At 44.8% G+C, this 27455-nt stretch overlaps 2 protein-coding genes across 2 annotated transcripts in view; both read right to left on the reverse strand.

The window, feature by feature from the left end:
• PANX1 (pannexin 1) overlaps positions 1-611 on the reverse strand; it is a 36428-nt gene extending 35817 nt beyond the window's left edge. The window contains exon 1 of the mRNA XM_060234931.1: positions 383-611. Within this exon, the coding sequence (XP_060090914.1) occupies positions 383-563 (181 nt within the window). The 5' untranslated portion in view covers positions 564-611. The remainder of the gene's footprint in view (positions 1-382) is intronic.
• A 12406-nt stretch (positions 612-13017) lies between these two features.
• Positions 13018-27455, reverse strand: part of HEPHL1 (hephaestin like 1) — a 59447-nt gene continuing 45009 nt past the window's right edge. Inside the window, exons 15-20 of the mRNA XM_060234933.1 lie at positions 27211-27317; positions 24401-24623; positions 21271-21410; positions 19051-19210; positions 14140-14202; positions 13018-13368 (exon numbers count right to left, since the gene is read on the reverse strand). Coding sequence (XP_060090916.1) covers positions 13166-13368; positions 14140-14202; positions 19051-19210; positions 21271-21410; positions 24401-24623; positions 27211-27317 — 896 coding nt within the window. The 3' untranslated portion in view covers positions 13018-13165. The remainder of the gene's footprint in view (positions 13369-14139; positions 14203-19050; positions 19211-21270; positions 21411-24400; positions 24624-27210; positions 27318-27455) is intronic.

Here is a 27455-nt window from a genome sequence, read left to right on the forward strand (position 1 = left end):
TCCTGGGCTGGATCTACACAAGAGGCAGGCAGGATGACACGGTAGAATCTCCAGCCACAGCCTGCAGAATGGTCTCTACCACCTCAGACTGACAGTATGGGAGGGAACAACCTTTTCGAAGCTGCCTTGCCTATGTTGTTAAAGGAATCTGCCCACAAGCAATTACCACAGCAACAGGACGATGGGGCTAGTACCACCTCGTCTGCTGCTTTTACTTACACGCAGGGGACGCGCATGCGATTTTTGCAAAATGGCACCTCCCCCCCCCACCTGCAGTGGTACAGTCCCCCCAGGGCTTGGCCATTTAGCCGGAGCCGGGTTGGTTTCCACCATGCAAAGCCGGCCGCGGGGGAGGCGCGTTTTTTGCCCATTCGCGGGTTACCTATCGAGATCTCCTGGGCGAAGGCGAGCGAGATAAGCAGGAGAGGCAGCCCGACGGCGATGCAGGTCACCAGCTTGTCGACGGCCAGCTCCAGCCGCAGCCCCTTGTACTTGCCCTCCGACGGCTCCTTCAGCAAGAAGTCCGAGAAGACGTACTCGGTGGCGATGTGCGCGATGGCCATGTTGGCGCGCGGCTGAGGCCCCTAGCCGAGAGCGCCCCTCGAGCCTGAACGCCCCACGCCGCCTCAGGAAGCCGCTGGCCATGCAGCCGCCGCTCCCCCTGCAGCCGCCGCCTCCTCAGCCTTCCTCCGCGAGCGCCGCGGGGTCGTCGCCGCTGCGCCCGGGGGATGGCACGGGGCGCGCACAGCCTCCCCTTTGTTTGGCGCCCTCTCCCCTTCGCCGAGGAGGAGAGGGAACCGCTCTCTCCCCCCCCCCCGCCTCCTCCTCCTTCCCCCGCCTTCGCTAAGAGGCGGGAACTTGCTGAAAGAGGCTTGGGGAGACTCCCGCGTTGAGAAGAAGCCCGGGCGGCTGCGCTACAGAGAAGCCAGGGCCATGTGGTGTGGCGCCAGCCGTGCACTCTCGGCGAGCTTCCTCGCGGAGCGCGCGTGTTTCCCAAAGCCTCAGCCTTATTGCGGGGCTTTCCCCGTTTTGACGTGCTGAATTCACACTTGATTCATTGTGTAATGCAGTGCACTGCACGCCAAGCCTGGGCACACGCCCCCCCCCCTCCCCGTTCTCAATAAGCATACCCAGTCCCTCACTTCTCTCTCGGGGAGGGTGGGTTGTGATCAGTGCAGTGTTCTTTCTAACCAGAGTAGGTGTGAGGTAGCTCGCAGCTTTTTAGCCTCCAGCTCACACATTCTTGTCTTCGCTCAGGAAGGATGACCCCAGAGCACAGTAATTTATACAGTACCTCACAACTTTAATGCCAGTAGTTCACAAAGTAGAATTTTTGCTCACAAGACTCAGCAGCTTAGAGGGAATGTTGGTTGGGACCAGTGTTCCCTCTAACCTGAGTTGGTGAGAGGCAGCTCACATTTTTTTAGTTTCCAGCTCACACATTTTTGTCTTGGCTCGGGAAAAAATGGCCCCAGAGCAAGCTAATTGATGCAGTAGCTCACAACTGTAATGCCGGTAGCTCACAGAGCAGAAGTTTTGCTCAAAAGACTCTGCAGCTTAGAGGGCACATTGGTGCTCCCTCTAATCTGTGGAGTCTTGTGAGCCAAAATTCTGCTTTGTGAGCTACTCATGTTAAAGTTGTGAGTGGGCAATTTGGCTACTGCACAAATTAGTTTGCTCTGGGGCCATTCTAACTGAGCTAAGACAAAAATGTGTGAGCTGGAGGCTAAAAAAAATGTGAGCTAGCTCACCCTGACTCAGCTTAGAGGGAACATTGGTTGTGACTGGTGAAATCGCATCTCAAACTAATTGTTGTTAGTTTAAGGGGCCACAAAACTTCAGTTTTATAGTGGTAACAGATCAAGATGGGTAGCCGTCTGTATACTTTGTTGGTCTGTCTGTAGCAGTAGAAAACAGCAAGAGTCCAGCAGCACCTTAAAGACTAACAAAATGTGTTGGGTATCTGTGTTTGTAGAAGTTGGAGTCCTCCTGTAACACCTTAAAGACTAACATTTGTGGCAGGATAGGAGTTTTTGTAAGTCACTGCTCACTTCTTGTGGTAATAACCGTTTCCCATCTTTTTTCTCTCTTTCCCTGCAAAATAATTCTATGCTAGTCCCTAACAGCAGGATAAAAGAGAGGTCTGGTGTCCTTTAGGAATACATTCTTTCATAGTCTTTAAGATGCCTGCAATTTCCTGTTTTATTATTTCCAGCCTGAGGAACAAGAGACCTCCGTTTCTGCCTTGTAAAAAGAGCTGAGGGAAGGATTTGTAGATTAATCTCTGCAGGGAAAAGAGGATGGGAAGGACCAGTCAGACACTTTAAAGAGCTGCTGCTTGTCAGGGTTGGGGAATGGTCTTGGATCAGTGTAGGTCTTCTCCCTATGTGCCTGGCTGTGTTCCCTCTGAGTGTGAGCTAGCTCACAGATTTTTAACCTCTGGGTCACACATTTTTGTCATAACTCAGGAAGTCTGGCCCCAGTACAAATTATTTTCTGCAGCAGCCAAATTGTTCGCTGACAACTTTATTGTGAGTAGCTCACAAACTAGAATTTTGCTCACAAGACTCCACAGCTTAGAGGGAGCACTGGTGCTTGGCATATACATTTGGTTTTTAAAATGGCCACCTCCTGCTTTTCTGTCACTCACATGATATTTATTTTAAATGCATATATTTAAAAATATTTAAGAAAATTACAACTTGGATGATTAAGTAATCAAGAAGATAAAGTTTTCTGTAACAAAAGGGGGTGGTGGAAAGAAAATATCATATTCAAATTCAGCTATTCTCTCTCAAACTTATTAATAGCATGTCCATCATTGTACTGGCAATCTACAAAATTTCAAACCAATTCAAAACACCTTCTATAAAAGACTAACACTGTTAGTCCGTCTATGCCTCCTGATTCCAGTAGTCATAGAAGGGTTTCCATCCACAAGGAAAATTAACAAAAGAGTCAACAAGTTCCAAATGCATCAAAACAGTCAATCACAAAACAGAAATGGCACAGCCAAATCTGCCCAAACTAGTTTACCATCCACTGAACACCTTTTGGAATAAAAAGATTTGCATGCCTTCTTGAATGCAGAAAGTGAAGGCACCCTCCACTGGGGTAAGCCACTCCAAAGGACTGATTGTCCCATCCCAAAGACCCGTGACCTGATTGTTGCTGGACTTACAGTGCTCTGAGATAGGGCACCACCAGGACAAGTGTGTCCGAAGAGTGCAAGTCATCACATGGACATAAATATGTCTAATTGGAAGGACTGGGGCCAGTGTCTCAAGCTGAAGTGACTCCAGTGATTGAAAAGCTCTTTAATGTTTTTCCTCACAGCAGTTAAGTAGATCCATGGTTTGCAAAAGATGCTAAGTGACTGATGCTGTTTGCAGTCAGACCTCCCACAGAGCAATTCAGCGGTTAAAGAGACATAAACACTTGTCTTTAATGCCCCCCTAAAGTGATATCAAAATAGATGCCAGCTAGGTAAGAGCCTGGGAAAGTATTTTGGAAGGTGAGTCTGAGCAGCTGACTGGCTAAAGTGTCCTCCACACCCTGGAGAGATGCATAACTACAGTGGGTCTCCCAAGACCTACTGATGCACATCTGGATGAATCCCATTCCTCTGCTTACACTTCCTCTGCTTACACTTCCTCTGCTTACACTTACCTTAAGTGAAAATTCAGCAACACTTAATTCTGTTCACCAAAACTAGTAGCTTTTTCCATTCGGTACTTACAGGGTCATCAAGCCCCATTCACACCAATAGTCTGCCTCAGGGAAACCCATCAAGTTTCTCCCAAATCATTGTCTACCTCCAACCCCCCAACCCCCCACATCAAGTTATTGTTTTGGGGGCAAATATATCAGCTTGCCCAAGGGAGCATTTTGTCCTATATCTGGAGTCCCTAGGCACCAGTGCTGTGTGTGTTCCTGGTACCAACAGTATGTACCCCCACTTCGTGGGTTTCTTCTCCTTGTGAAATGCTGGCGATTTTGCTGATGCTTCTGTGGACCTCTACAAGATCCTTTTCCCCTCAACTATCCCCACTTCTCCCAGTTTTTCTCTTAGCGACCTTTCATGTTTTAAGTGTATTTGTTTTGCCCTCTTATTTCTCTTTTAATAAAAAGCCTTTCCAGTTGAACATCTCCCTGGTTTGAGAGTTCTCTTAAAGGGGAAAAATCCTGGTATACATTGGTGGAGATTGCAGTTACCTGCCTTGTACTCCGTTTCCTCATATTAATTCCCCCAATTAAGTAGGATGCCGCCTCTTTGGGTAACATCACAGGTCCCCCCTCCCCAATGCTTTTATTCATTTGTAAATATTGTTTTGAAGAAGCATAATGTTTTTAAACAACAGAGGGAAAGATCAATTTATTTTCTGCATTTGATTCTGATCATACAGCCATATAATGCCAAGAAGTGCTTAAATAATTCAGCTTTAGTCATTACAAGCCATATTTACAATGTACAAGCTTTCTGTATACACTCATAAATAATCTGATATGGACCTAGTGGTTAATATAGGGAAAGAAACCTGTGCTTAGAATGCCTGTGGTTGCCCTGCTGTTGTGAATTTTATGATTAAATAATCTGTTTTTGAATGCAAGATCATTACTCTTCATTCTGGCTGTGCAGCTGTATTGACATTTTGATAACATGCACTGAACCTAGGAAAAGTATGCTTTTTTCTGTTGCACAAATCACAATCAGAGAGAATGGAAAGGTAAGTGTGACTGACTGGAATTTAAATACGTTCAGCAATGTGCGGAGCTAGTGCGTGTATCAGTTCAAATTATTATACTCACCTAAAGTAAATAATGGTCTGAAGAGGAAGTCCACAATTCAGTCAAGCACGTGTAAGTATCTTGATTTCAGTGGACTGAAACACATAAGGCAGGAATCCAGGCTCTTCTGAATGCTCTCTTGCCCCTGAAGCATTGAGGGCCCTCTAGGGCTGGGACAGGATGCAGAATGAAGAGCTACGTCAAGAATGCAAAACAGAGAAGTGATTTCTGTATTTGCATGGAGCTGTTTGCAGCCTGGCCAAATACACCATTCTGTAATCCCTGGTATTTCAATGCTGTACTCCAGGGGTGTCAAACATGTGGCCCGGGGGCTGAATTGGGCCCTTTGTAAGGTAAAGGTAAGGTAAAATTTTATTTGTATCCCGCCCTCCCCCGCTGAAGCAGGCTCAGGGCTCCTATCAGGCCCCCGAGCAACTGGCTGTCATCTTTCTCCCTCTCTCTTGCTTCTTTCTGCATCACAGCTTGCTTTGTCAGGCTTGCTCAATTGCATAGGAGCTACAGAGCAAAGTCTCTATTTTTTTTTCATTGGCTGAGACTCCTCATTTGGGGAGGAAGGAGGGGAGAGAGAGCTTGCTTTGCCAGGCTCTATCAATTGCACAGCAGAGCCAAGCCTCTCTTCCTTCTACTGGCTGAGGCTCCTCCCCCTCCTGGCCCCCTGGGGAAGGAAGGAAAGAGCCAGAGCTTCCTTTGCCCAATTCCCTGGATCCCATGGGAGAGATACAAAGAAAACACCTTTAAGACCAACAAGTGCTGTTTTAAGCATGTTTTTAAAAAAAGATCTTTTGTGTTTGTCCGTGTCCTTTATAAAGTTTATCTTTCTGCTACCTAATCTTAAATAGGTACACATATGCCCCAGCCTCACATGGCTCAGCCCAATAAGGTCTCATTTATGTCAGAGCTGGTCCTCATAACACATGAGTTCGAAACCCCTGCGGTACTCTGCTTGACTAATATGCGAAGTATTTTGTCGTTAAGTACTGTGGTGAAAGAAAGTATTTGAAACGAATCCTGTTCTGCTTATACCTGTGAATTTGATATCTCTCCATTCTGTCTGGTAATCCTGTGTTAACTAGAAAGCTTGCCTATTGCTTACCCTCTGAAGGCTATCCTTTTGGTTCAGTATGGCAGTGCAGCAGCTGCAGCCAGAATTAAACCTCTTGCAGCACAGTCTTCAGCATGGGTGGAAGAAAGTTCTGACATGTCACAGCCAGGGTTTGCCATTGCTTTCCCCAAATATCTACACCGCCCCCCCCCCCCCCCCAGCAAGCTGGGTACTCATTTTACCCACCTCGGAAGGATGGAAGGCTGAGTCAACCTTGAGCCGGCTACGTGAACCCAGCTTCCGCCGGGAACAAACTCAGGTCATGAACAGAGAGCTCGGACTGCAGTACTGCAGCTTTACCACTCTGCGCTGCTGGGCAGCTTCTGTGGGACTTACTCCCAAGTAAATGTGTTTGAGATTGGGCCCTGAAACCCTAGCGTGTTTCACTCTAACTAGCGGGAGCTTAAAAGGTGCTTAAATTTAGACAGAATCACCTCTGCGGTAAAAAAAAGGCCTCCCGAAGCTTTTACACCCCCTCCAGTCTTAAGATAATACGTTGCCCATTTTGGGTCGGCTACGTATTAATAATTTCTCTATGAAGCGACCTGAAATCATAGTTCTCTACAGCGTTCATCTGTATAGTAATTTCACCATTTACAACAAGCTTGCCAAAATTGCACTAATGTACAAAATGGGATAAAGTACTTGTCAGAAATTTTTAAAAAGGCTCTTCTGATTGGAAATGGATCCCCTGAAAGCTTTTGCCCAGCATGAAGCGAGACAGAGCAGTGTTTCTCCTGCTAAAGCACACGGCAGCCCTGCTGCTAAAAGAGCCCCTTGAGGTTTTGAACATACCGGAGAGAAAATAAAAAAACAGTATGACAGAGACATTCTGACCCTTGGCAAAATGCCTGCACGTCTTTAATCTTCTCGAGTCTCTTTTCAGACAGCGTTGTAAAGCCAGTACCAAAGGGATATTGCGGGGTTAGAAAAGGTGCAGAAAAGGGCAACCAGAACGATTGGGGCTGGGACACTTAATTGCAAGGGAAAGGTTAAAGAGTTTGGGGTTTCTCAATTTAGAAGGAAAGAAAGCTAAGAGAGGCCAAGATCTGCATTATGTGCTTTCAAACCGCTTCTAAGTTATGGCGACCCTATGAACAAATTATCCCCCAAGTGTCCTGCTATTGACAGCTTTGTTTAGGTCTTGCAAATTGAAGGCCATTGGCTTCCTTTATTGAGTCAGACCATCTCACATTAGGTTTTCCTCTTTCCCCACTGCCTTCCACTTTTTCTAGCATTGTTGTCTTTTCCAGGGACGGAAGGCACCAATGCTCCCTCTATGCTGTGGAGTCTTGTGAGCAAAAATTCTGCTTTGTGAGCTACTGGCATTAAAGTTGTGAGCGAGCGATTTGGCTACTGCATAAATGAGTTTGCTCTGGGGTCATTTTTTCTGAGCAAAGACCAAAAGGTGTGAGCTGGAGGCTAAAAAACAGTGAGCTAGCTCACACTAACTCAGCTTAGAAGGAACACTGGAAAGCACCGTGGTATAGCAGGGCCAGTTTCAAAATGGTTGGGGGACCCCTGGTTTGGTTATTTTAGTTTCTAGGGAGAATTCAGGCTTTGTTTAGTATATAACCCACTTATTTGTCTTTTTGGTGGACCATCTTATCTGTAAAACTCTCCTCCAACCAGTGTTTCCTCTAAGCTGCAGAGTCTTGTGAAAAATTCTACTTTGTGAGCTACTGGCATTAAAGTTGTGAGCTACTGCATAAACTATTGTGCTCTGGGGCCATTTTTCCTGAGCTAAGACAAAAATGTGTGAGCTGGAGGCTAAAAAAATCTGTGAACTAGTTCACACTAACAGAGCTTAGAGGAAGCGCTGCTTCCAACATTACCATTCAAATGAATTGATTTTCCTCTTGTCAGCTTTCTTCATTGTCCAACTTATACCCATACATGGTATGAATTATCTTGACTTTGGTCTGCAGAAACTCATCCTTACACTTTACGATCTTTTCCAGTTCCTTTATGGCTGTCTTCCCAAGTGTCACTCTCCTTCTGATTTATTGGTTGCAGTCTCCATTTTGGTTGTTGATGGAGGCAAGGAATGGAAAATCTTTTTTAACAATTTCAGTTTCTTCATTGTCAGCCTTAAAGTTGTATAATTCTGTAGTAGTCATTTCTTTGGTCTTCTTGATGTTCAGCTGTAGTCCTGGTTTGGTACCTTCTGCTTTAACTTTCATTAGAGCTAATGTTAAGATTTGCAAATTGACAGTGCATCAACTATAGTGAAGGTGAAGTAAGAACATCAGAGAAGCCATGTTGGATCAGGCCAATGGCCCATCCAGTCCAATACTCTGTATCACACAGTGGCCAAAAAACCCAGGTGCCCTCAGCAGGTCCATCAGTGGGGCTAGGAAACTAGAAGCCCTACCATTGTGCCCCTCCTCCAAGCACCAAGAGTACAGAGCATCACTGTCCCAGACAGAGTGTTCCAACAATATGCTGTGGCTAATAGCCACTGATGGACCTCTCTGCTCCATATGTTTATCCAGTCCCTTCTTGAAGCTGTCTATGAAGTACTGTTTATTTATTGGTTAGTTTGAGGATGCTAATTTGCATCTCTGAGCATTCTTTTTTTTCCCCAGTTGTGAGCTAATTGTCCTTCTTCTGTTACATGCTGTACCATGCAGTAAATTAGTTATCACTCTGTAAAATAGCTCTCCAGTAAAGCTTAATTTGTCATTTTACACAAAGTGTTGAGTGAATTGTATAATATGCTTCTGCGAATATAAGAATAATCTAACAGCTAGGGGTTTATAAAATTATGTACGGTATGGAGAAATTTTTCCTCTCCTTATCAAAGGACTAGAACTCTGGGTGCCCTGATAAAGTTGACGTGCTGTAGATTCAGGACAGACAAAAGGAAATACTTGCCAGAATGCATAATTAATGTATGGAATTCCATTTCACAGTATTTAGGGATGGTTGCTAACCTGAGTGGCTTTAAAAGGAGGATTAATCAGTGGCTGTTAGCCATATAATTATGGCTAACTGAAACCCCCATGTTCCTTTGAATGCCAGTTCCTGGGCAGGGAAAACAACTTCCACAAACAGCATTGTGTTCATAGAATGCTGTACTAATTGTTTATCCAGCAGGGTTCTTCTTGTTCTTCAACAGTGTTTGTCAGAGTAGATTCTGGAATGGGTGTATTCACCATTGACAATAACAACTTTCTGGCAGTACCCTCAAAATTATGCGAAAACTGTCTGTCTCTCACCCTATTATTACTCTTGATGGCCTGATTCTACCACTCCTACACCTTCACCTATGGAAATCAAGAATACACAGGAGTTCAGCAGCACTTTTTACCAAATAAGATTTGATTTCAGCATAAGATCTGGGGGACTAGATCCCAGTTTGTCAGTGATGCATGTCATATTTGCCAAGTAAGGATTGTCCGCATTCATCTAATGAAGGAGACAATTGTCTACAAAACATGACAACCCTCCATGTTTGAATGAACTCTTGCTAATCTTTAAGGTACCACTAGGCTCCTGTGGTACTTTTGCTGTAACAGATTAAGAATTTTTTTAAAAAAAAATACACTGTAACGATCAAATTTGATGAAAGGGGGGAAATCGTGGACAACCAGTAATTGTGCTGAAGAAGAAGGCAACGCCACCAAGTCACACTCATGATGACTCCATCCATGAGGTGATCCTGGTGAAAGACAAGCAGAGGTGGTTTGCCATTGCTTGCCTCTGCATAGCAACCCCAGCTGTGATGGACTCAGGCCCTTAGCCTGAGTAGCTGAGAAACAGGTTTGCAGCGATTGGCTGGAACGTTGTCTGAGCAACGGAAAAGTATCCTTTTGAGGTTTGCTCAGCAAAAAATCACCTCAGGATTTTTAGTCTAAGCCAGGGTGTCTTCGAGAGAGGTCTTCAGTATACCAGTCTGAAGTGAAGACAGTGGGCTTAAGCCAGGCTGTTGTAAAATCAACTGGATGAGGGCCTGAGAGCAGCCAAAGTGGCTGGGCTCCTTGTGGGAGACAGAGCTGAGTGGACTCTGTCTGGAAGAGGGAGTTTTCAAGCGGTTTGAAACTCTGAGGGAGATTTTGCCAGTGCATCAGGCAATCTTCAAGTGCAAACAAGATCACACAAATACCGGTACACACTGAGGGGAGAACTGGATTCTGGTGGTCAGCAGGGTTGCCCAAGACTCAGACCAGAAGACTAGCTGTGGGGGCTGAGACGCATCGGAATTGAGGGATGCGAGTCCTGGAAGATAGCTAGTGTGAAAGGGTCTGTGAGGGAGAATACTGACACCAGTCAGGAGTTCTCTGTATGTGTGTGGGAGAGTGATTGAAGTTTGTTATTTATATGATTTGGCACTGCCTAAGTTAGGGTAAAACATCTGAAGAAACAGCATTCTGAGTGCCCAGAAGGCAGAGACAGCCTGTGTGAAGTAGAGTCTAGTGGAACTCTGAAACCTGCCTGGTTTATTATTTATTTTAAGGATCTTCTGCCAAAGTTGTGTTATATTTTACCTCAGCCTGAAAAGTCTCTACTCTCTGTAATTATTTTATTCTGCCAACCAGCTGCCAACTGATTTGCCTTTTAATATTGAACAGTTATAATCAATATTATTTCATTCCCCTCCTTGCCTTTTGTTACCTAATAAATATTTTGTGTTTGTTAACATTAAAACCGTCTGGTGTCAATTATTAAGAGTTCTGACAGGATTTCTGGGAGTGATACTGAGGGACTGAGGGAAGGTGACCAGGGAGAAATTTAAAGTGGTCGCCTCCCGAGTAAAGCCTCTGACCGGGTTCCCCACACCAGCCTTTCTTGGCGGTCTCCCATCCCAGGTACTCACCATGGCTGACCCTGCTGAATTCCTAAGCTCTGGTAAAGATGAGCTATGTGACTTGCTAACTTTTGTGTAAACCAGCATACAATTCCTCCATTTTGGGGATGACATTTGTATCCTCTCCCTTTGAATAATAGAATCACAGAGCTGGAAGGGACTTCCAGGGTCATCTAGTCCAACCTCCCCTGCACAATGCAGGAAATTCACAAATACCTTGTTTAGAGAAACCCGAAGTAGCCATCATGAAGTCCTAATTTATCTTTGGAATGGGCCTATATGATATGAGGCTACAACCTCAACACACTTACTATGGAGTAAGCTCAACTGAGTTCTATGGGACATCTACTTAGGACTACATTACAAGAGGATGACTTTCCCAAGCCTGCTTAGTGAATTATTTATTAAAAACATTTCTGTTCTGTCTTATCTTCTCATACTCAAGGCACAATTATGAGTCAACAAGGATTCTGGTCCAACTTTAATTTTCTAACCAAGCCACCACCTCTTCCCATTGCATTTCCACTTAAATAAATGTGACTTGATTCAAGCTTAAAGAGAAAGAGGTGGTTTTTATGCTAGACAAACAGTGTTGTAATACTGAATCAACCTCTAGAGGGATCAAAACATGTGGAAAAAGAAAGACAAACAAACCCAAAGCAACAGGAACACAAAGGAAGGAAAATGAGAGTGTAGAAAAAGCTCGTTCTCTTCCATGTGTGAATCAAGTCTGTGAGCAGGGCTTTTTTTGTAGCAGGAGCTCCTTTGCATATAAGGCCACCCCACCCCAATGTAGCCAATCCTTCAAGAGCTTACAGGGCCCTTAGTACAGGGCCTACTGTAAGCTCAGGAGGATTGGCTACATCAGGGGTGTGTGGCCTAATATGCAAATGATTCCTGCTACAAAAAAACCCCTGTCTGCGAGACAAAACAAGTGTTCTTTACATTACCTGATTTAGATATGGCTGTACTGAACTGCAAATTTATATCTTAAGAGAAGCTCAAGATTGTACATTACATAAGATTGCAAGGACAGAATTTCTGGCACTTGGCTATGCTAGGCTTCTGGATGCAGTTCAACCTCTACTCCAAAAGGAGACCATATACACTGTTCCTTTCATTCACAAAATTCTAGAACAACCATTCAGCTCTGGATGGAAACAAAGTTCAGACTACAAGTGATTACGTGTATATATATATATAGGCAAATTAGTAGTAGGCACCTTGGAGAATGGGGATGAATTTGCAAAGTTAGAAGGGCTGCTTAAATAATGGAACAGGCAGGAGAAGAAAGGCTAAACCACTACCTCCCCCTCCCCCTGCAACTTGGCCCTGATCATTAAGGCTGTCATGTGGGATTACTCATTTAAAACATCATAATCATTAACAACAACAAAACCCTGAGTGATTCTAATCACACAATTCTCATGTGAGGTGTGCAGTCCGGTCCTAGAGCAGCTGCAATTAATCGAGAAACCTGAGCCCCGACTCAAGATAAGGAAGTGTGGGATGGGGAACATGTTTTTTCTCTGTCCTCAGTTACTATCTCTGACTTTAATCCCAAAGCATTTATTTGTAAGATGGAAACTATAGCAATTCCCATTGTCTGGCCATTTGAACTAGAGTAAAAACAATCTCGCATTTGCTATTTGTTTAGGCCCCCTTCACAGGTGATGCTATTTCATTTTATTTTATGTACTTCGTTTCAGCGCTACTTTTCTCCCTAATGGGGACCCAAAGTGGCTTACAAAACTCTTCCCTCCTCCACTTCACAACAACCCTGTGAGGTAAGTTAGGCTCACAGACAGTGACTGGCTCAAGATTGTCCAGTATGCTTCCATGGCAGAGTGGGAATTCGAACCTGAGTCTCCCAAGACCCTAGTCTTACACTCTATTGACAATACAACACTGGTTTTACTAGGATTTGGCAGTACCTGAGCTATTGTAGATTTCCCTCCACTTCATTGAGTTCGCAATACTGTGTACAGCAAATGTCTATTTTATGTAGCTCTTGCAAACAGGGAAACCCCCAAATCAAGCTTTTGGGCCATTTACTGATAGATTTGCTTGCATAGATGTCTGATTTGGGGTTATTACCTGGGCAACAAAATTAAATGCCTTGTGGCAATTAACTTCCAGTTGTTGTGAAGCTGCCTGGAAAATATGTTCTTTAAATTAAATGTGGAGCCACAAAAGGCCCAATTCAGATCCATTTAGCTCCAGTTATGCTGCATCTTAGTCCTAAATAGGATTGCAAAGGTCAGGTCTTCTTAAATCTGGCTCAGTGAAACTGGCATCTCAGCAATAATTCTTGAAAGTATCTCATTACAGCAGCAGCTTAGGTCTTTTTACCTGTAAACATTATCATTTTGGCTCACTGCAAGGTGTACCATCAATTTAGCAGACACACTGAACAAAGTCCTCTGTACAGTCAAAACACCTGATTAGAAAGATTCCATTGGGAGATCACAGTTCTGGCCAATTTCTTTATATGGTGTCCTCTTTTTCTGGCAAGCAATAAAGACCATAAGGACTAGGACAGTAACCAGAAGAACAAGTCCGGTGAAGAAAAGAGCTTTGAGGACCAGGTTTACTTCTTGTAGGTCCAGAGGTTTCCCCAAGAAATCTATTCTTTCTCCACCGTTATCTGTTGAATGAGAGAGGCTTGTGAGAGAAGTCGTTCCAGAAAAACAAAAACACAGAGCTGTTTCACACATTACAAGTTTTTAGACGCTTGAAAATGTACTGAACAAAGGTAAAAGAATCCTGCATCTGCAAACATATGCTCTGTACTCACATTTTCACAAGAAAACTATGACTGGCAGTGACTCTGTTTAACCAGGTTTGCCCCAGAATTAGGCTTGTCAGCTCTAGATTGGGAAATACTTGGAGATTTTGGGGATGGAGCCTGAGGATGGTGTGGCTAGGGGAGAGGGAAAGGGAAAGGGAGTCCCCCGTGCAAGCACCAGTCGTTTCCGACTCTGGGGTGACGTTCCTTTCACAGCGTTTTCACGGCAGACTTTTTACGGGGTGCTTTGCCATTGCCTTCCCCAGTCATCAACACTTCCCCCCCAGCAAGCTGGATCCTCGTTTTATTGACCCTCAGAAGGATGGAAGGCTGAGTCAACCTCGAGCCGGCTACCTGAAAACTCAGCTTCTGCTGGGATTGAACTCAGATCGTGAGCAGATTTTAGGACTGCAGTACTGCAGCTTTAACACTCTGCGTCATGGGGCTCTTCAGGGGAGGGGTACCAATGGGGTATAATGTCATAGAGTCTGCCTTCCAAAGCATCCATTTTCTCCATGTGAACTGATCTCTGTCGCCTGGAGCTCAGTTGCCATCCCAGGAGACCTTCCACCACCACTTGGAGGTTTGCAACACTACCCATATATCATACCTTTAAGCCATACATCATACCTTTAGCAGTAGTTCCACCACTGACAGTGACTAAATCATATCTTGTGGTTGTGTTCACATGATCTGAGAAAAAAGAGAAGGCATTTAGTGTGTTACTAATACATGGAATTTTAACACTCTGCTCGGGACAAATTTAAGCAGAAATCTTCATTAAGTCAATATAGATCTGTGACAAACATCCCCCAAGAGTAGCTTTCAATTCAAACCCTCTAGATTTAAAACAATTTAGTTTGATGACGCTTTGCATAATTTCCCAGTGATGAATGAAAGTTCTACCCTGTACTGAAAAAAATTCCAAATTCTGGACACCTGCATTCTGCATATATTTGCAAGTATTGCGACATGCTAGCATGACGACAACATTGGATTTATATTCCACCCTTCTCAGAGTGGCTCACAATCTCCTTTATCTTCCTCCCCCACAACAAACACCCTGTGAGATGGGTGGGGCTGAGAGAGCTCTCCCAGAAGCTGCCCTTTCAAGGACAACCTCAGCCAGAGCTGTGGCTGACCCAAGGCCATTCCAGCAGGTGCAAGTGAAGGAGTGGGTAATCAAACCCGGTTCTCCCAGATAAAAAAGTCTGCACACTTAACCACCACACCAAACTGGCTCTCACATGAGCTGTCTTGAAGTAGTGGGTTACACCCAGCCAGATCGCCTTGACATTTGATTCATATAGCCATGAGGCTCAGATATTAGAACTTTTCCTTTAAGGATAGTGCAGATTATTGGACGAGACCTGTCAGATGCTATCTCCAGATTCCTGTTCTGTCTTCACAAAAGAGACTCCGCTCTCTAATTTTACTACATCTTTAATTTGCTACATCTTACTTTTCATCATTGTAGAATTAATTCACAGCATGAAGAAGAGTTATTGAGTTATCCTAAGAAAAGGATCACTCCCATGCAGGGGTGGAATTCTAGCAGGAGCTCCTTTTCATATTAGGCCACCCCCCCCCCCCGATGTAGCCAATCCTCCAAGAGCTTACAAAAAAGAACCTTGTGAGTTCTTGGAGGATTGGCTACATCAGGGGGTGTGGCCTAATATGCAAAGGAGCTCCTGCTAGAGTTCCACCCCTGCTCCCATGAATAATCTCACAGATCACAGTATTTATCTTGAGAGCTCAAAGCACCATAAGAAAACTCAAGAGAATTCCTAACAGAAGCTAGGCTGTGTTGCTGACCAGGGTCAAGTTCTCACAGCCTTCCCTTTAGGAAACAGAAAGCCATCTTAATTTTCCTGAAGCTTAGCCTTGTTTCGAAGTCATGAGCAGCTTGACTAAGCGAAGTGCTAATTGACTTTAATGACCCAACTTTTCCTTTTCTGCTATAGTGCTTTTTTGGACAATGGCCAGAGAGAGATGTCGGCGGGTGCAGAATGAGGAATGCATTCTCTCTCGTTCTCAAGCGACCTAATCACCAGTCCTTTTCCCCTCCTATGTAATTTATGCATTTGTGACATCATTTTTAAAAGGCTTTCAAGCTGGAAGTTCAAGTGCAACGAATACTGAAAATTGTTGGCCGCCTTCAGTAGCTGTGATTTATGTGCATTATGGTATAAACATTAGGCTTTATGGCCTACCAAGCGACATGTAAAAGGGCTTACATAATTGTTTACCGAGCTTCTGATACCAACCATTTTCTGAATTGTAATTGGCGGCACTCTTCCTCGCTTGTTTGTCCTAAAGCCTTAATTTGTAGAGTGAGGGCCTAATTAGATGAGATGGTTAAGAGTTCCGTGATTGCATCTTTTTGATTTGGAATTTCAAGGAAGTGGGAGGGGACGGGGAATCTGAATTGGAACAGCATTTCTGTGGGAGTCAGTTCATCATTTCCATCCTTGATGTACAACCCTTTCCCTTCATATAAACTGCAAGCATATAAAGTTGCCTTATGCCAGGGGTGGCCAACGGTAGCTCTCCAGATGCTTTTTTGCCTACAACTCCCATCAGCCCCAGCCATTGGCCATGCAGGCTGGGGCTGATGGGAGTTGTAGGCAAAAAACATCTGGAGAGCTACCGTTGGCCACCTCTGCCTTATGCAGAATAAGACCATGGTCTATCAAGGTCAGTACCGTCTACTCAGACTGGCAGTGGCTGTCCAGAGACTAAGGCAGGGGTCTTTCACATTGTCTCCTATCCAGTCCCTTTAACTGAAGGTGCAGGTATTTGAACGGGACACCTTCTGCATGCAAAGCAGATGTTCTTGCACTGCTCCACTGCCCCTTTACTCTCTCAGGGTGCTTTCACACACACTGAATAAAGCACTTTCAATCCACTTTCTATGCCCTTTCCAACCGGATTTCACTGTGTGAACTGGCAAAACCCAGTTGGAAAGGGCCCTGAAATTGGATTGAAAGTGCATTATTTAGTATGTATGATCACAGTCCCAGTTGCTATTTACACAGGCAGGGTAAAACAACAAACAACTAATGCTGGTGTGTGTGTGTGTGTGGAATTCACATTAGGAAAAGTGTGCCACAGTAAGGTGTGAGAACCTTCCCTTCCCCGGCGTCAATGGGTGGGGGCACAACTGAGTTTAAGAAAAATAAAAAAGGGTAATGTGTTTGTCTTACCTAATTTAGCCCCCTGAGACTGAATTTTCTGTCCTCTAAGGAGCCCAGCTGCATGAACCAGTGATTTGAGGTGTGTCTGCCAACTGAAACTGATTTATAGCAGCAGCAGCAGAAGAAGAGATTGGATTTATATCTCGCCCTTCACTCGGAATCTCAGAGCGGCTTCCAATCTCCTTCCCTTCCTCTCCTCCTAACAGACACCCTGTGAGGTAGGTGGGGCTGAGCGAGCTCTTTTGAGAACTGCTCTTGAGAGAACAGCTCTGAGAGAACTTGTGACTGACCCAATGTCACACCAGCGGGTGCATGTTGAGGAATGGGGAATCAAACCCAGTTCTCCCTGATTAGAGTCCATGTACTTAATCACTACATCAAACTGGCTCTTGGGATTCATACAGAGATTCAGTAGCAAGCCTCCTCTGAAAGCAGATAATCCTGCTGAGATGTGTGTGTGGGTCTTAGGAACACTGAATGATCCAAGCATATCTAATGGAGAGGCAAGGCAGAATTATGCCTAGTAGAAGCAGAACTGGAAGGAGAGAAGGCCAAAATGGTACATCGAATGCAGATGCCTTGGGGAAAGCTCTGTGGAAGAGGGACTCAGAAATACATTGTACTAATTATTGTACTAATTAATTGTACTAATGATTATTTATAATGGCACACTAGCTGTTCTCTCGCTGGTGTATCCAGTCACGTAGCTGGGGAACGACTAGCTTATTCAAAAGGTAACGCACCAGGATTTCACACAATTCTGAGTCAAGCAGAACAGTATCACTCAAACACAGTAATTTTTTTTGCGCTGGCGGGGGAGGAAGTCTGCTGTATGAAAACTGTTCGATCTTTGCTTTTTATGCAAATGAATAGCAACGGAGATATATGGAGAAAAGGCCATACATCCTTCACAAGAAAATTTAAAAAGAAAAGAAACAAAAGCTTCTTTTGTAATCTGCCTTGTGTCTCAGTGAGAAAGGTGGACTGTATTCTTTAAATGTACAGATTACAGAGAGTAAGTCAGTACAATTAATAGAATGGGACAGGGCTTTTTTTTTTTTTTGAGCAGGAATGCAGTTCTGGCTGGCTTGGCATCAGGGGTGTGGCCTAATATGCAAATCAGTTCCAGCTGGGCTTTTTCTACAAAAAAAGTCTTGGGGCGGGACATTCAGTGAACAGTGCAATAGCATTTGGACTACAGGAATCTGAAAATGAGCAGAAATCGAGAACAGAGCTGAACCAAAGCATAAGCTATTAAACATGACATATTAAATCAGGGCTATTTTTGTAGCAGGAACTCCTTTGCATATCAGGCCACCCCATCCCCCTGTAGCCAATCCTTCTGGAGCTTACAGTAGTACTGAGAGCCCTATAAGCTCTTGGAGGATTGGCTACATCAGTGGGGTGTAGCCTAATATGCAAAGAAATTCCTGCCACAAAAAAGCCCTGTATTAAATAATATAGAAACTACATATTTGGGGCATACTTACAGTGATAAACAGCATACAGTAGTATAGGCACACTCCCTATCCCAATGCAACTTCCTGAACAGCTACATTACAGTACTGTCCCATTACCTGTGCAAAAAAGCCCTCTTGACTAATTCTGTTCTGCATCATTTGCCAAAAGCTAGGACAGTGGGAACCTTCTCACTCCTCAGGCAGGCTATTCCATAAGGAGGGGGCCACAACTGAGAAGGCACTTGTATGGGCAGTTAGTGATTTTGCTCGTTTGCAGAAAGTAACAGAATGGTTAGGTGTCACTACATGCAATGGAACAATCGTGCTCATTAGTTGTTGTAGATTTTCCGGGCTGTATGGCCATGGTCTTGGCATTGTGAGACCTGACGTTTCACCGGCAACTGTGACTGGCATCCTCAGTCAGTTGCTGGCGAAATGTCAGGTCTCACAATGCCAAGACCATGGCCATACAGCCCAGAAAATCTTACAACTACTAATGAACTCCGGCCATGAAAGCCTTTGTCAATATAGAATCTTGCTCCAGAGTTTGTGGCATTTGTATGGTACAGTTCCTGCAGTCCCATGGACACCACCTTAAAGTCACTCCACAAGACGGAGGCTGTCACTGTGTAAGCAGTGGCTAACTAGGCGACTAAGGCAATTTTCAACAAACTGTTCCAGACATCCAAAATGTTTTGTGGAGAGAACAGCTGAACACTCCTTCAACTTTACCATTACAAAAAAACCCCGTCTTTGGTCTGGTTGTCTTTTTGTGCAAAATTTGCATCACCATCTGCCTGCTATGCTGATTCCGGCCCTGTGGTTTCTCTAATATGTGTGCCTACCATCTGTTATCCCAGAACAGCCTTTTCTAATATCGTTACCAGAGCTGATGATAGTGTAGGTTGTCTCCATCCCAGCGTGGACGTGATCGTGCACGTGGCAGTGTAAAAGCCATGTCCCAGGGTTAAAGGCAAAAAGTTCCACAGTCTGAAAGGTCCCTGGGAACAGGTCATACACATCTCCTCTGTGTTCGTGCTCAGTCTGCAGTGAAAGATAAAGAGCACTGTCAAGGCAGGTTCTACTGCCAGCTAGACAAAGGCAAGACAGTAGAAAGTGGACATAGTTTTAGAAGGCTCAACAATTTTGTCCTTTTAAAAAATGACATATTTCTGCAACTGCTCTGCTGTCAGATTATAGCACTGACCATTCATTCCAAAGCACCCAGGAAAAAGGAAGGAAAGGTTCCCTGTGCAAGCACCAGTCGTTTCCGACTCTGGGGTGACGCTGCTTTCACGTTTTCATGGCAGATTTTTTACAGGGTGGTTTGCCGTTGCCTTACCCAGTCATCTACGCTTTCCCCCCAGCAAGCTGGGTACTCATTTTATCGACCTCGGAAAGATGGAAGGCTGAGTCAACCTTGAGCTGGCTACCTGAAAACCCAGCTTCCACCGGGAATCGAACTCAGGTCGTGAGCAGAGCTTAGGACTGCAGTACTGCAGCTTTAACACTCTCCGCCAGGACCAGACTGCAAAGTGAAAAATGGCGTGCGGGCAAGACAAGCTGAATGGCCCCTATGTATGTGATGCTCTTTGGACACTGAGACTACTATATAAATCATTAATAAAACCAGCATCCCTACAAGAACTCGCACTTCCTACAGAATTATTCCTCTTTGGGCAAATTGGATCTATTTGAGAGAGCCAGTTTGTTGTAGTGGTCAAGTGTGTGGACTCTTATCTGGGAGGATCAGGTTTGATTCCCCACTCCTCCACTTACAGCTGCTGGAATGGCCTTGGGTTAGCCATAGCTCTCGCAGGAGTTGCTGTGAAAGGGCAGCTGCTGTGAGAGCCCTCTCAGCCCCACTCACCTCACAGGTTGCCTGTTGCAGTAGAGAGAGGTAAAGGAGATGGTAAGCCACTCTGAGATTCGGAGTGAAGGGCAGGATATTCTTCTTCTTGTGATACTTTTTTTTTTTTTGCCATCAAGTTGCAGCTGATTTATGGCAACCCCATGGGGTTTTCAAAGCAAAGGATGCTGAAAAGACATCTGCCATTGCCTGCTTCTGTATAGTGAGCTTGGTAGCCTTTTGTTTTCTCCCATCGAAATACTGACCAGGGTGGACCCTGCTTGGCTACTGAGATCTAATGAGACCAGGTTAGGATGCAAAACTTAGAGTGGTAAGCTGCAGTCCAAGTCTGCTCACAACCTGAGTTTGATCCCACCAGAAGCTGGGTTCAGGTAGCCAGCTCAAGGCTGACTCCGCCTTCCATCCTTCCGAGGTCGGTGAAATGAGTACCCAGCTTGCTGGGGGGAAAGTGTAGATGACTGGGGAAGGCAATGGCAAACCACCCCATAAAAGGTCTGCCATGAAAATGATGTGAACGCGACGTCACCATTAGAAGTTTGGCTACAAAAAAAGCCCCAACTGGCCTCACTCTCTTTCAAAAAACAAACACTTGGCATCAGGAGGAGGAGGATTTATACCCCACCCTTCACTCGGAGTGGCTTACATTCTCCTTCCCTTCCTCTCCCCAAAACAGACACCCTGTGATGTAGGTGGGGCTGAGAGAGCTCTGAGAGAACTGTGACTGGCTCAAGGTCACCCAGCAGCCTTTGTGTCTTTATGTGGAGGAGTGAGAAATCAAGCCCGGTTCTCCAGATTAGAGTCCATGGCTCTAAATCACTACACCACAGCTGAAAAGGTGTCATCAGGAGTCGTGGGGCCCACAGGCACAAAGTCGGGGACTCCTGCACTACAATGTTGGTTTCTGTTGTCACAGGATCAGTGACAAAGCCAGAGGAAAGTTTCCTTTCCTTCCTGGGAGGATGCTGTGCTGCAGAGCCCTGCAGCTCCAGGTATCGATTTTGTCCAAGAGGCATAGCTTCTTCTTGCCTGGTCGACAATGAGACTATGGCCCAGTTGCAAAGCACAGATATGATGCGCAGAGCACAGATATGATGTTCAGTCTTCTCTAGCTCAAATATTTTGAGTGCTTGTTTCTTCCTACACTTGGCCAATAGCAAGACCAAAGGAAACTGCAGACCCTGTTTTAGTGTTCTGGCGATGTTTATTTATAATGGCATTTTTTAGTGATACCAACCTTGAAGAGGAAGGTCTCTCCATGGAAATGGACCGTATGAAGGTCAATTTCATTTCCCATCCCAATTAAATACCAGTTTGTGCTTTCCCTTTCTTTCATGGTTAACCCAGGAAGGTTGAAAAAGATCTTTCCGTTGATTGCTGGAAGTAATTACAGAAAGAGAGAGAGAGAGATGTGCAATATCAAATTAACAGGTTCATCAAAATGTCTTTACAAAAATCCCACAACAGTTGGAATGCTTTCTCTTACTACAATGTTTAATTTCAAAACTCATTACTAGGAACAACAGCTTAATTACTGATACACTGATGAAGTGCTTGTTTGGGCCTGCGTATTTTGGCAGGGAAAGTAGGGTATAAGTTACAGAAACGAAGGGGTGTAAAAGATACTCTCCTGAGCTTGAATATTCTTTCACAAGAAGAAAAAACAATCCTAGCACATAGAAAAATACCATATTAGGGTATGGATTAGACTAGGGCGGCATCAGCAAACAAGCCTATGAGGGGGTATAAGATCAGCAGGACTTTTTTTTTGCAAGAGGAACTCCTTTGTATACTAGGCCACACCCCCGATGAAGCCAATCCTCTTGGAGCTTACAGTAGGCCCTATACTAAGAGCCCTGTAAGCTCTTGAAGGATTGGCTACATCAGGGGTGTGTGGCCTAATATGTAAAGGAGTTCCTGCTACAAAAAAAGCCCTGGAGATCAGAATCCACATATACTGGTTTCTGCACTTCTTGCTGCTGCATTAAGAACCAAAAGGTTAAGGAATATAAGGGCCCAATCGTTCTGTGTCTAAAACTGAAGCATAAATATTATCAAAAATGCAAAAATATAAATGTATTTATTACAAATTCAGTAAAAACAAAGATAGGCCCAAGTAATAGCCTCAATTCAGAATAAAATCAAACATTAATCACAAAGATAGACCATTATTGATCCTGACCAAACACGTTTTGGCCAATTAGCCTTCTTCAGTGGTCAAACAATTTTGTTACAGAATGGCTCCAGGCAGGGGTGGAATTCTAGCAGAAGCTTCGTTGCCTATTAGGCCACACACCCCTGATGTAGCCAGTCCTCCAAGAGCTTACAAAAAAGAGCCTTGTGAGCTCTTGGAGGATTGGGTACATCAGGGGGTGTGTGGCCTAATATGCAAAGAAGCTGCTGCTAGAATTCCACCCCTGGCTCCAGGCATTACAATAAATATAGTCATTTCTTAAACTTAGACCGATAACTTGCTGCCATGGTCAAGTACACTTCCCTTGAATAATGGTTCAATTGTGTACCTTTCTTTCCTGGTCAAATTTTTTTTTTTTAACATGCAACCTGGAGCCAATAGTAAAATAATAGGGCCACCCAGGGGTCGTTTTGTAGAAAAATAGGTGGTGGAGCTTACCCAGGGATTGTTATGCAGCTGCACCTACTATTCAATGGACAAGGTGGGAAGGAGGAGGTGGAACTCTCAGAAAGGTTCAGGAGCTGTGCTCCTGTGAGCTCCCGCTGAACCTGAGGCCTGGGGCCACCTTTCTGTTCCTTCCTCTTTTTCCTCTGATGCGCCTGCACAAAAACACAGATGAACGGCAATTGTGCCAGATGGCCCCGATGCCCCTACCCTGTGATGCTACAGCATTTCTTGGCAGGCAAAGGGGAAAAAGCCCTTTAAACAGCTAAAGAGGAAAGGGAATGCAGAATGCAGCTCTTCCATTTTGAAAGTGGAGCTTAGCTCTGCCCACTTCCTCTGAGGCGGCTATAGGGGAGTGTCCAGCTCGACTGCTCCACCCATAGCTGTCTTGCAGTTTCTGCTTCTGAGAAGTGAGAAAATGAGACAGCCAGAATGGTGTAGTGGCTAAGAGTGGCAGACACTAATCAGGAGAACTGGCTTTGATTCTCCACTCCTCCACATGCAGCCAGCTGGATGACCTTGGGCCAGTCACAGTTTATCTCACAGAATTCTCTCAACCCCACCCGCCTCACAAAGTACCTGTTGTGGGGAGGGGAACAGAAGGCAATTGCAAGTCACTTTGAGAACCATTAAGGTAGAGAAAAGTGTGGTATAAAAACCAATTCTTCTCCTCCTCCTCTTTCAGTTTGGTGTAGTGGTTAAGTGTGCAGACTCTTATCTGGGAGAACTGGGTTTGATTCCCCACCCCTTCACTTGCACCTGCTGGAATGGCCCTGGGTCAGCCATAGCTCTCATAGGAGTTGTCCTTGAAAGGGCAGCTTCTGTGAGAGCTCTCTCAGCCCCACCTACCTCACAGGGTGTCTGTTGTGGGGGAGGAAGATAAAGGAGATTGTGACCACTGTGAGACTCTGAGATTCAGTGTATAGGGTGGGATATAAATCCAATATCATCTTGTTCCTCTTCATTTTCTCCAGAGTGAAGAAAGGAGAAAAGAAAATAGGAGCCAGATACGCTATGATGTCATCTGGACACCTCTCTTTTCTATGTGGGTGGGTTTAGGGCATCATGTGAATGTAGAAGTGGTCTAGGACATTTCTGTTTGAGGTGTAGCTAAGTGTGGAGATTTTGATTATTTTAGACTTGGGTAGTAGCATTCAGGATGGAAGGCTGTGGTGCTGGAGAAGAATTTTGAGAGTCTCTTGGACTGCAAGAAGATCAAATCAGTCAGCCCTAAGGGAAATCAACCCTGACTGTTCCCTGGAAGGTCAGATACTGAAGCTGAAGCTCAAATACTTTGGCCACCAAATGAGAAGGGAGCACTCACTGGAGAAGATCCTGATGCTGGGAAAGACAGAAGGCAAAAGAAGAAGGGGATGGCAAAAGATGAGATGGCCGGACAGCATTACTGATGTAACTAACACGAATTTGAGCAGACAGGAGGATGGTGGAAAATAGGAGGGCCTGGCGTCACAAAGAGTTGGAGTCGACTGTGTGACTGAACAACAACAACAAAGCAGCATTCAGATATTCACTCTCCCTGCATGGCTGACTGAAGCAGTACAGTACCAAGGGGGCTGTCATGTGATTATCCTGAATGCACAGATTCATTTTTGATTGGTGAAAGCTGCCCCATAATTGGAAATCTGTTGCGATGGGAGGAGAAACACAACACTTCACCAAACGATGGTTTAAAAAATAACCCTTCTGCTCCCTCTAGTGAACAACATACCATGCATCTGGTTTCCTTCCACGAAATCATCGGTGTGATTGAATTCCATTGGATTCTTGTGTAGATATTTCCCAATATTATCTTCCAAGTACCAGGACTCATTTTCATCAAAGACCATGAACAGAAGAGCAAACTCACGATCTATGTCTGTCCTTAAACCCTCTGCATTTAACACTCCCTTTCTGCAAATTATAAGCGGCCCAATTAAACCACTGCTCACGTCCTGGAATGAAAAAGAAAAATGGGAAACAGGAGTGAATATTGTATATATTCTTCTATTGCACTGCACTGTTAAAAATGACCAGTATATCTCTTTTAGCAATAACAGGAATGCTGGTTTACACACAACCTTGACCGAAATGTCAAACTGCAAAAACAAAGAAGGGGACAGATAAACTTATCTCATGAACTCTGGTTCAGACAACCACACATGCTCAGATTTCTCCTGTGTGCAGAAGGGACTCCATTTCACTGAAAGATCAGCACTTGCTCTTCAATGTGTAAAGGTAGTCCCCTGTGCAAGCACCAGAGTCGTTTCCAACTCTGGGATGACGTCACATCACGACTTTTTCATGTCAAGACTTTTTACAGGGTGGTTTGCTATTGCCTTCCCCAGTCATCTACCCTTTCCCCCCAGCAAGTTGGGTACTCATTTTACCAACCTTGGAAGGATGAAAGGCTGAGTCAACCTTGAGCCGGCTATCTGAACCCAGCTTCCGCTGGGATCGAAATCAGGTTGTGAGCAGAGAGCTTGGACTGCAGTACTGCAGCTTAACCACTCTGTGCTATGGGGCTCCCTTTAATGTGTATGTACAGTAATATCCACTCTAACAAACTGGGGATACTATCAGAGCTCCTGCACACAGAACATGAATTAGTGCAATGCACACTTTTTTTAGGACACATTTTAGGACAATGTCCCACTGTGCGGAGCATGAGGCATAATAAAATGTGTATGATTGTGGCACGGAAAGCTAAAAGTTGCAATTGGAAGATCTATAATGAACCACACCTGAGAACAAAGGACAGCATTTTGAGAGAGGCAGATCTGATGTTTGAGTGTGATGGAAAGGTCATAGTGGTGGATGTATCAATCTGCTTTGACTATCACAAACATGGCTTAAGAAAGGCTGCTGAGGAGAAAGTTACTTACTATTTTGTCCTCTTTATGGGGTTTCCAGTAGGAGCCAGAGGAAAATAGGTGGACGAAAATGATTGGTTTACTATTGTCTTCTCTTACCCCCCCCCCCCCCACACAACAGACATCCTGTGAGGTAGGTGGGGCTGAGAGAGCTCTTCAAGCTTTTGAGAGAACAGTTCTGAGAGAACTGTGACTGGCCCAAGGTCACCTAGCAGGCTTCATGTGGAGGAGCAGGGAACTGAACCCGGTTATCCAGATTCTCCAGTGGTTATGACCCTGCCGGTTCTCCAGTGGTTATGAGTCTGCCACTCATAACCACTGCACCACCACACTGACTCATACTTAGGTTAAAAACTGCCAAGGTCTTCCATTTTTATCCTGCCCGTGCTCTTAGGTGCCATGGCAGTGTACATGCCTCTTCTATTCTCTGTTTAATCCTGATAGCAACCCTGCAAGGTAGGCTGGGAGAGAATGTCTGGCCTAGGGTTACCTGGTGGGCTTTATGACAGAGTGAGGCCTTGGCCCTTGACCTCAAGTCCAGCATCCTGACCACTACACCACACCAGTTTTGCTCTTGAAGACCGTTCATTCACAGTGCGAAGTCCTAAGCAAACTTCCACTCTGCTAAGCCTTCAGTGGATTTAGAAGGGGTATATCTCTGTTTACTATTACAGTGCAAGTCACAAATCGGAAAACATGCTCTCTAGAACAGATTGTGTAAAAGAAATAATTTAACTGTGAATGAGTGGGCTCTAGGTCTTGGATTTTGGCCTTCCTAATTGAAAAGTATCAAGAATATTCAGGCCCAGCTGACTCCTGAATGTCCTTGAATGCCATTTAAACAGATCTTTTCCTTGAAAGGAATGCTGAAGCTCAGGCTTTGAGGAGTCAGCAAGAAAAATGTTGATGAAGATTCCATGTGTGCTTTCCCCTATCTACTGAGTGCTCATCCTGTCCTTGGTGCAATACTGCTCCAATCTGTTCAAGACAGTCATAACTCATTTATGGCTTTTCTGACATATTCCGCTGTCACCTTTGTAGAATAAGACTCCCAGGCCTTGAACCTTTTCCTCAGGGAAGCAGTTGTCAACCAACTTGTAATTGGGCATTATTAAAAGTCTTCTCAATAAAGTTATAAAATAAGCCAGGGGTGTCGAACTCATTTGTTATGAGGGCCTGATCTAACATAAATGAGACTTTGTCGGACCGGGCCAACAAAGGACACAGACAAACACAATTATAGATTTGGTATCTCTCCCGTGTGATCGAGGGAACTGGGCAAAGGAAGCTCTGGCTCTTTCCCTCCTTCCCCAGGGAATGAGGAAGGGGAGGAGCCTCATCCAATAGAAGAAAGAGAGGCTTGGCTCAGCAGCTCTACTGTGCGACTGAGAGAGTCTGGCAAAGCAAGCACTCCCTCCTTCCCTGCCTCCCCAAGGGAGGAGCCGAAGCCAATGGAGAAAACAGAGGCTTTGTTCTGTAGCTCCTGTGTGATTGAGCAAGCCTGGCAAAGCAAGCTGTGACATAGAAGGAAGCAAGAGAGAGGGAGAAGAAAGCAGACTTGCTTGTGGGCCTGACAGGAACCCTCCAGGGGCCTGATTCGGCCCCTGGACTGCACGTTTGACACCCCTGAAATAAGCAGTCAAAGTCCTCCCCCAGTTTTCTCATTTACCTTTACAAAATGTGCCGTTGAATAGTAAACCCAAGTGATACAATCAGGGTCGGTGACACCAGGGCCTGATCTTTCCGGAACATTCCATCGGTATATGCTTATTTCTCCTGAGGTGGGTACATGTTTAAGACAAAGTGGAAACAAAATTTGGTCCAAAGTTCAGTTTAGTAAATCTGTGATTCACATGGGCAAATTTACAGAGCAAACTCAAAAGTGCCATCTTTCATTCAAAAGGACATGGAAGT

Source organism: Heteronotia binoei, chromosome 3 (assembly GCF_032191835.1).
Source record: "Heteronotia binoei isolate CCM8104 ecotype False Entrance Well chromosome 3, APGP_CSIRO_Hbin_v1, whole genome shotgun sequence".
NCBI classification, from domain to species: domain Eukaryota; kingdom Metazoa; phylum Chordata; class Lepidosauria; order Squamata; family Gekkonidae; genus Heteronotia; species Heteronotia binoei.